General features: G+C 34.6%; 1 protein-coding gene across 1 annotated transcript; it reads left to right on the forward strand.

Moving 5' to 3' along the window:
- The first annotated feature begins 2,882 nt into the window (after window positions 1-2,882).
- On the forward strand, window positions 2,883-5,449 carry LOC116007353. Its single transcript, XM_031248014.1, has 3 exons — window positions 2,883-3,803; window positions 3,977-4,519; window positions 5,174-5,449. The coding sequence occupies exons 1-3, from the start codon at window positions 2,943-2,945 to the stop codon at window positions 5,282-5,284; spliced, it is 1,515 nt and encodes a 504-aa protein (XP_031103874.1). The 5' UTR covers window positions 2,883-2,942; the 3' UTR covers window positions 5,285-5,449.
- The last annotated feature ends 4,565 nt before the right edge of the window (window positions 5,450-10,014 follow it).

A 10,014-nucleotide genomic window follows, 5' to 3' on the forward strand; every position in this document is an offset into this window, starting at 1 on the left:
AGAGGAGCTTATGCTTTAATGGAGATTGATATATGATGTTATTTTTGTAAAGGAATAAGAATATAAGTGGAAAAATAATAAAAAGCTCAATACTTATTAAGTTATTTTTTAGTGTTTTAAAATAAGTTATTATTTAAGTTCCATATATTTTACGAAATAGAATTTATAAGTTAATTGATAGCTTAAAATTATAAGCACTAAGATAAGCTCAACAAAACAAAGCTTATATATGAATACAATCTTTTGTTATAAGAAATAAGTCCCTAGAAATTTAGGAGTCGTGGTCAACGTCATGGCAAATATTGTTATATGGATTAGAACCCACTATGAGCATTACTGGCAACTTATACCATGTATCAAGGTTCATCTTGTATTGTGGACTCTGGTTCAAAATAATATTTATCTTATGTGTCTGTCGTTAACATATTATGTGAGACAGTATAATTTGAGATAAACTATAATTTCATTTAGAGAGTTCCGTTAAATTGTGACGACAACCATGGTTCCCTTTTTGGGCCATGGTCCACGCCAATTGTTATGTCATGGACCTGGGTCCACCTTGCAAGTCCATGTTCACAATTTTAGAACTCTATGTTTACAATTTTGAACTCTATATTCATAATTTTTGAACTCTATATTCACAATTACAGAACTCTATGTTCATAACTTTTGAACTCTATGTTCACAATTTCAGAACTCTATGTTCACAATTCCATAAATCTACATTCACAATTTCATAACTCTATATTCAATAGTATAACACAATTTTTGAATCTATATAACAAAATTGTAAATATAGAGTTCAAAAATTATGAATATTGAGTACTTTAATTTTGCATATGAAAATTTAAAATTGTGAACATAAAATTCTAAAATTGTAAATTTTTTAAATTGTGAATATGAACCTTAATTCACATTGCAAGGTGGACTCGAGTTCATAGTATAATTTGTCGGTCCAAGATATAACGACCGCATGCAGATGCACATGTATAATTAGCGTACAGGTTATATGGGCTTATTGCATGTTTCTTTGGGCCATTATCTTGTCTTACCTGGCATAGGCTTCGATTATGCTTCCAAGTTATGTACACATACGTTTATTACGTTGCCTTTTTATAAAGTGGGCGTAAGCCTGTACGTGAAGTAGAGTCAAATTATGCTATGGACCCGGGTTATAAATTTGATATATTTTAGGAAATAACTAACATATAACTTCAATATATAACGTGTGACTATTATTATTATTGAAGAAGATAAGAATATATATATATATAGTGGATGCATGTGCATGGTAACAATATAATAGTGAAAAAGATAACAGAAGTTATAACTGTAGATGTATATTTGTCTAATATACTATATGTACAATTCTTATAGCATATCTATAAAAACTATAATAGTAAAACGAACATAAATAAATGGTATAATCTCCATAGATTTATAGATATAAAAAAGGGTTGTCAACGTATACACTTAATTTAGAAGGTAAACTTAGTATATAAATTTATCTACAAATCTTATAAGAGTGTGCATTTTATTTTTGTTAAGTTTCTTCAATCAGGATACACTATGACCTCACACACTAAAGTTAGTCATGTCCGTGTCAAGTAAGACCTCAAAAGGTGATGAAGAACTATTTCTTGTGTGTTAAGTTAGTTGAATTGCATTCTTCGGGCTCAAACGCGAGACATCTGGTTAAGCTAGAAGAAAACTCTGGTAAGTCATTTTGTTACTAAAATTAGTATTCTCAAGAACGAGTTATTCCCCTTGAAAAGGGATAGCTATTCCGATGTGAATGTATTAGGTTATTTTCGAATTCTTAGGGGAATAACTTTTTTTGATAATAATTAATTTCTACTACTAATACTATCATCATCATCATCATTATTATTATTATTATTATTATTTAATGTGTGTGTCTGTGTGTATAAGAGCGTACAAGTGAAAAGAATATAACGCGTGGGACACTTTCCTACACATTACCGAGACGCGCGGGACACTTTGCTACACTTTTTCGAGGTATGCTACATCCTTCCGAACTTTTATAGGAGTTGTACATAGCTTCCCATGTTTGTTAGAATAATCTAGAATCATATACATAACTCTAGGGTAATAGAAAAACATAGAACATTCTAGAACATTAAGGAATCCTCATAGGGCGCATTTGTAAACCATCCAAGTGTGTATAGATAGTTTTAGAGAATTGAGAATAAACCTTAGCCGTAGGATTAGGTAGATCTCTACCATCCATTGAGGAGGTGAGATGGGTATAAATACCTTCATAGGGCGCATTTGTAAACCATCCAAGTGTGAATAAAAGTATCCAAGACTCGAGGCGTTAAAGTTCCCTACAAAACTCACTTGTTCCCTTTAGCATCTTTTGAGAAGTTCTTGTTTAACTTTCTTTCGTAGCCATCTCATAAACCTCAACCTCTTTGGAAGGGTTGAACGAGGCTAAACGGGTCAATAACAAGAAGCTCTTATATAAAAAGTGAAAATTAATATTGTTAATTTTAGGACGCAATTGGCCAACACAATCATTTAAAAGAAGTAAAAATGTGAACGAATAACAAACAAACAAAGAAACTTAAAATGATAATTTCAGCATAAAATTGCATTAAGCTTTTAGAATATCGGATCCATTTAACATGGAGCATTTATCCACTTGTATTCTGTGGGGTATTTATCCCAAGTGTATTCTGAATCCATCAAACGTAGTAAAATTTGGTGAGATCTTTCAACATTGAAATGATATTCAATCAATCAACATGCTCGCCAACCGTCAGGCCGTTATAAAGAACAAAACAAGCCCAAACTGGCCACAAACACTTTTTGACCTTGTTTTATAATTCAGCCATATACAATCTAAAAACATAAAACACTTCCCTATCTAGCAAGGTCTCTCTTCCCGCAAAAATCTCCATTTCCCAACAAAAACTAGAATGTCTCAGCCACAACATTACTGCGCTCAAGATCCCATGAAGCTCTGGAAACAAACACCCTTATTCACATCCCTTAAAGCCACCCATCTATTCACCAATGTAATGAAAGGTTTCATAGCAATTTGTCTTCTCGCTTCAATCTCTCTGTTGTCCCTCGCCGGATTCTTCAAATGGTTCGGCTGTAACGAATGCCAGCAAACCATCATACGTCCGATAGCCGGATACGCTTCCAACCTCGGACTAGGTTACAGTGACGATGAAAGGACCAACATTTCGCACATTCTTTTCGGTATCAGCGGGTCGCTCAAGACGTGGGAGGACCGCCGGCACTACTGCGAAGCGTGGTGGAAGCCTGAGGCGATGCGCGGATTTATCTGGCTGGACGAGCCGCCGGAAGGCGGCAGGTGGCCGGAAACCTCGCCGCCGTACCGCGTCTCCGGCGACACGTCGAAGTTCAAATACACTTGCTGGTACGGGTCCCGGGCGGCGGTCCGGATCGCGCGGATCGTGAAGGAGAGCTTCGAGCTGGGCGTGGAGAACGTGCGGTGGTTCGTGATGGGCGACGACGACACGGTGTTCTTCCCGGAGAATTTGGTCACGGTGTTGTCCAAGTACGACCACAACGAACTGTACTACGTTGGGAGCGTGTCGGAGAGCGTCGAGCAGGACGAGGTGCACTCGTACACCATGGCGTACGGCGGCGCCGGTTTCGCCATCAGCTACGCCCTGGCGGCGGAACTCGTTAGAATTTTGGACGGCTGCATTGACCGCTACGCCTCGGCCTACGGCTCCGATCAGAAAATCGGCGGCTGTATGACTGAGATCGGCGTCCAACTCACCAAAGAACCTGGCTTCCATCAGGTTTTTTTTTTTTCATTTATTGAGTATTGAACTTTTAATAATGAATTGATTGGTGCCCCTCTATACGAGGGAATGCATACGGATTATTTTTTATTTATTGATTATTGAACTTTTAATAATGAATTGATTGGTGCACTTAACTAGCCTCTTCTTCCTTGTTTGTTGCTCTGAAGCTGGATATAAGAGGGAATGCGTACGGGTTACTGGCGGCGCACCCGGTGGCGCCGCTAGTGTCGCTGCACCACCTAGACTACCTGCACCCTCTGTTTCCTCACAGGAGCCGTGAACAATCAGTGAAGAAGCTAGTCCAGGCCTACAACTTCGACCCCAACCGAATGTTACAGCACAGCTTTTGTTACGACGTTAAGAGGAAATGGTCGGTTTCGATTTCGTGGGGATACACGATCCAGCTCTACCCGTTGCTGGTGGGGGCCAAGGAATTGGAGACGCCATTGCAGACGTTTCTGACGTGGAAGTCGTGGAGCGAAGAGCCCTTCACTTTCAACACGCGCACCCTGAAAATGGAGTCGTGCGAGCGGCCCATCATTTACTACGTGGACCGGGTTCACCACGCCGGAAAGGGGTTCACGGTGAGCACATATAAAAAGCCCATCGACTATAAAAAACAGTGCGACAAAAAGGAATATGTTTTGGCGTCGTTAGTTAAATCCTTCAATGTCTCCGCCCAGCTTCTAAGTTCGGAGATATGGAAAAAGGTAAATCCTCAATCATTATTTGTCTTTTACTTTATTCCCATCTTTTTCTACATTGCATTTGAAGTTAAAACATAGGGGAATTGGACAACTCTAATTAAGTTAGATTTAATTTTCTTCCATTGAGTTTATTGATCTTTTTTATTTGAACCTATTAGCTATCAGATTAATTTAATTTACTTGTATGTGATTTGTGTTAAAATTTATCTTAAATATACCTCTTAAATGTATGATCTTCTTTTCTTTTCTCAACTTTACAATGTTGCTTTTGACTTTGCCCCCTTGACCTACGACATTAATGCGACACATGTAAAACAAATAAAAGTGTTGTTGGTGTTAGGTTGAATAACGTGACAACTACTAACAAATTTTTAAGGTTGAAATTGTGGTGAAGACCAAAACAAGACCAACATCATCTTCATCTATCACCTGCGTAAATGGCTCGATTCTCGCACAGGATAATGTACATAATATGCTACGTGTCACGAAGCAATTTGAGTTTTCTTTAATATTATTATTTTTTTTATTAAAATTACTCTGGTTTTCTACATGGGTGGTTGAATGGAATTCGTGGCTTAAATTGTGGGTTATTATGTACGTAGTGAGCAGCACGTAGCCATGTTTGTGTGTTTGGTCAATAACGTGTTTGATTTGCAGGCGCCACGTCGGCAGTGTTGTGAGGTGATCAACGGCGGAGATGGGGAGGACGGCGTGGTACAACTCAGAATTAGAGGGTGTAATGAAGGGGAATCAGTGACACCACCCTAGCTCGATTTGCTGCTTAGCTGAACTAATAAACAAGGAGCTGACTAATCACTTGTAAATTATGGAAACAATATTCTTTAAAAAAAAGTTTGAGTTATGTGACTTATATCAAAATTTGATATTAAATTATGACTTTTAAATATTTAGTCATAAATGTCCACTTGTAAATGTTTAGGTTTTTTTTAGATAATTGCACTTTTTGTGTTTAACTTGAGTAAAAGTTTAAAATTCAGTCTCTAATTATCATGAGTTAGACACGAAAATGGTTATTTTGATTTGTTTTAGTTATTCAAATTAAAGTTGTAGTTTTAGTTCTTAATATATTTTTGAAGGATGAAAATAATCCCTTTTGTGGCCAATTAAGGATCAAAATTACAACTCATAATAAGTAAGGAATAAACTTACACTTGCCTTTAACTTAGAGACTGAATTTGTATTTACCAATAAACCTAAAATTATGATCTAATCATAATTCATAACATATTATTATTTACATAGTAACATGTTATGAGTTTAAGTTTTTCCTATCCTTTGTCAAGACCTACACAACAAAGATAAATTTAGAAAACTGTTGGAAAAAGGGATATAAAACAATAAAATCTTACGATAATATTTTGGTAAATATCTCAAACAAAAAATGATGATATTTTGATGAACACTACAAAGTGTACCTTGTTCGTTTATTGGAAATTTGCCAAAATTTTGGCTAATTCACCACTTTTAACTTTTTAATCAAGTTAAGTCAAAACGCTACAAATATTGTTTCATAACTAACAGTTTGAAAGTTGTTCCAAACCGTTGAAATCCCAAACGCTCTTTTAACAACGTTTAGGATTGGCATTTGAGGAAAGACGACAATTATATTCTTTTTCTAAAACGCCCTTACTAGAAATTTAAAAAAAAAAAAAATTAATAGTAATAACTATTGTCCAAAGGAGCATAATGCCCTTTAATAAATGAGCTTTTTAGGTTCCTTTTCCATTGGGCATTTGATGTGGGAACATTAGATGGGCAAGGATAGGGACCCTATTTCTCAATTTTTTGGATACAGGATCAAAATTAAAACAAATAACTCATCATGTGGCCGGAGTGTAGTAAATAATCTTTGTTATACAATAGGTCAAGTGGTAGTAGATAATCTCTGGTTAAACATCCTCTGAACAAACGAATCCATGTTGAAATCATTATTGTGTGGATCACAAATAAAAAGTATATTATTTATGTATATAAAATACATTATTTGATTATTGAAAGTACATTAGTTTGTATACTATCAAATAATATACACAGTAGTACACAAATAATATACTTTTAATATATTAAAAATGTATCTTGTATTTAAGGAAAGTATATTATTTGAGTACTTAAAGTACATTATTTTATACTATAATATACATTTAATACATAAATAATATACTTTTTATATATTAAAAATGTAACTTTTTGTGGTCCACACAGTCATAATAATTTGCCTCTATGTTGTTGGTAGGCTACTTAACTCTAATATAGATGGATGGCCACACCTATAGAGATCAATCATTATATTGTGGACCATGATCCAAAAACAGCACCGCTTCTTTAAGTAAAGAAACGGTTCCCGGCACATCTTAACAGAGCTCCGTAAATGAAATTACAGTTTATCTCAAATGATACTGCCTCACATTTGTTTTTATATTATCAAATGAAACTATAGTTTTATCTAAATAAATTGTAGTTGTGTTGAAAGGAAATTGCAATGTATATAAAATGAAACTGAATAACAGTTTCATATATTTGAGTGTATATTGTCCAATGAAACTATAGTTATACCGAAATGATATTGTAGTTGTGTTGTAATGAAACTATAGTGTATATAAAATAAAACTGAATAACATTTTCACATATTTGAGTATATAATATTGAATGAAACTGTAATTATATTGAAATGAAACTGTAGTTGTATTGAAAGGAAACTGCAGTGTATATAAAATGAAATTGAATAACAGTTTTACATATTTGAGTGTATATTGTCCAATAAAACTGTAGTTGTGTTGTAATGAAACTATAGTGTATATAAAATGAAACTGAATAACAGTTTCATATATTTGGGTGTATAATATCGAATGAAACTGTAGTTATATTGAAATTAAATTGTAGTTGTATTGAAAGGAAACTGCAGTGTTTATAAAATGAAAATAAAAATATGTTATACACACATAGTTACTTTTTGTGAAACGGCGAGGAACAAATACCATCTTTTCATTAAAAGAAACGACACCGTTTTGATGCGTGGAGTACCATGCTTTGTGGGTCGCGGTGCACAGTAAAATTTGCGCATGCAGATCGAACAGGCCTTTAACATTTAACATATTATAAGTTGAGGTTTATTGGGCTCAAATCGCTTTCCAAGCTTATAAAGGCCTCTACTTATTGGGTTGACACTACAACAATAAGTTTATCTTGAGCTCTAGCACCTCAAATGGCTAATCTCGATCATGATGAACCCCATTTAGGAGACTAATGGGCTCGTCAATTAGGGTGCGTTCACATTGGCAAATTATGCTGTGCACCACGGTGCACATAGCAATGTGCACCACGTACCTAAACGACGTCGTTTTGAGCATTGTAAACTAATCGTCTGTTTTTTTTTTGGAAATCACGTTTCCCGTTTCGGCCGGTCTATGTATTTATGTTAATATTCTGTGTATTCCAGGCAATCATTCTGTGTATTCTAGGCAACCGTTCTGTGTATATAGGCAACCGTTATGTGTATTCATGTTAGTAACACATGTTGTGATTTCATGTTAGTAACACATGTTGTGATGTGTTTGTGCATTCGAATGTTTAGGAGGATGAGTTCTGTGTATTTTGTGTAAATATTATGTGTATTCATGTTATTAACACAAGTTGTGATGTGTTTGTGCATTCGAATGTTAGGAGGATGAATTATGTGTATTTTGCGTCAATATTCTGTATATTATGGGCAAACATTCTGTGTATTCTAGGCAAACGTTCTGTGTATTCTATATAATGATTATGTGTATTATAGATAATAAATTCTCTGGAGTCATTCGCGTCCACTAACATCTGTGTATTTTGTGTAAATATTCTGTGTATTCTGGGCAAACATTTTGTGTATTCTAGGCAAGCGTTCTGTGTATTATAGATAATGATTATGTGTATTATAGATAATGAATTCCCTGAGTCATTCGCGTCCGCGTCTACTAACACCGAAACGATGTCGTTTTACGTACGTGGTGCACATTGCTATGTGCACCGTGGTGCAGGGTATAACAATTGGTTCACATTTAAAATAACACCCTTTGTTTTAATTACTTTTTCTAATCATTCAAAAAACCAAAAGAAAAGGAAAATATATATAAAGAAAAAGGAAGGATTTTTTTTTTTTTTTTTTTGGGACAAGTAGTCAGAAATCGTAACAAGTATTTTTTATTTTTTTGAAAACTAAAATTGTCGAAAAGTTGTTTGGATATTTAATTTTTATAAAAATTTTAAATTTCTGACGATTTTTCGATGGATAAAAATTCCAAATTTTCTACTCATTGAATTAGGGGAATATGTGTTACATCACTTCCATGAGAAGCCTTCGTAGTGAATGGGGTTAATCCCTTTTAGCGATCTGGCCTCCTCATTCCACACATTGGAATACACAGAATAATAATATTAGTCTAGTTATATTGCTGCCTTAGTAATCACAATATTACAAGTTGGACTTCCAACAAAAAGCAGCCTATAAGCTTATTAGCCTTCTTAATTTGAGGTGGTTAGCTATGGGCAACATAGATTAGTTTATCTTCTAGTGATATTTTACCGACTAGTGTCACAAGTTGAGATTTACCCAATACACATACTTGGATAATGACAGCCCATTTCAATCCCTTACTCAAAAAATAATAATAATAATACTAGGCCAAAGTAACTTTGCCAAAGTTGTGGTACGTTAATGATTTGTTCATGCTCCAATATAATCACTGAGGAAGACGTGGAATCATAATCACTTTTTTTTTTTTTTGCACTCATGGGGGCTCATCATGATTTTTTTCTATTATATTATTGGGTGTTCACATAAAAATACCAACAAAAACATTTGCTACAGTAACTGTTTTTTTTTTTTAAACAAAGTTTAATAACTACACCACAAGAAATAAAATTAAAGCCAAGTTTAATAACTACACCACAAAAAAAAAAGTAAAATTAAAATACAAAAAATGAATGACTTATAAGACAACCTAATTAGCTAGTCTAATAACCAAACAATAAGCGCAACATCTTAAGTTCAAGACAAACTTTTTAGAGGTTCGTTGCGATTTTAGTAAGTCGGTAAGTTAGTCAATTAACCAACTTGCCTAAACTTGTGGTGAAGACAATTGGCCAATTAGATTTGTAGGACATCCAATATAATATTCGCATATTGCATAATCGATTTACCACAGCTGTCAGTAAGAGGATGTCATGTCAATCCACTTGTAAGTTGTCATCATGCAAGACATATGCCACTAATTGGTGTGGATATATTATATTATCTTACATCTCATTCACTTTGTTTGCACTACTAACATTATTTTATTCACATGACATGAGTTCTCCAGCATCTATCTCATTCTCGGCCAGCCTCTTGATCTCATCACTTGTCCTCCAGCCTTCTTGATTTGTACTTGCAATAATAATAAACTCAACTTTCTCACTATTGGAAATAACCGGATTTCATATCACTTTTGAGTGGTCAGAAATCG

This window comes from Ipomoea triloba, chromosome 15 (assembly GCF_003576645.1).
Source record: "Ipomoea triloba cultivar NCNSP0323 chromosome 15, ASM357664v1".
NCBI lineage: Eukaryota > Viridiplantae > Streptophyta > Magnoliopsida > Solanales > Convolvulaceae > Ipomoea > Ipomoea triloba.

Bases quoted from the DNA above. Each gene is read 5' to 3' on its own strand.
- LOC116007353 (XM_031248014.1), top strand. From the start codon at position 2,943: ATGTCTCAGCCACAACATTACTGCGCTCAAGATCCCATGAAGCTCTGG. The intron at 3,804-3,976 runs GTTTTTTTTTTT...GTTGCTCTGAAG, and splicing joins AAGAACCTGGCTTCCATCAG to CTGGATATAAGAGGGAATGC. The intron at 4,520-5,173 runs GTAAATCCTCAA...TTTGATTTGCAG, and splicing joins GTTCGGAGATATGGAAAAAG to GCGCCACGTCGGCAGTGTTG.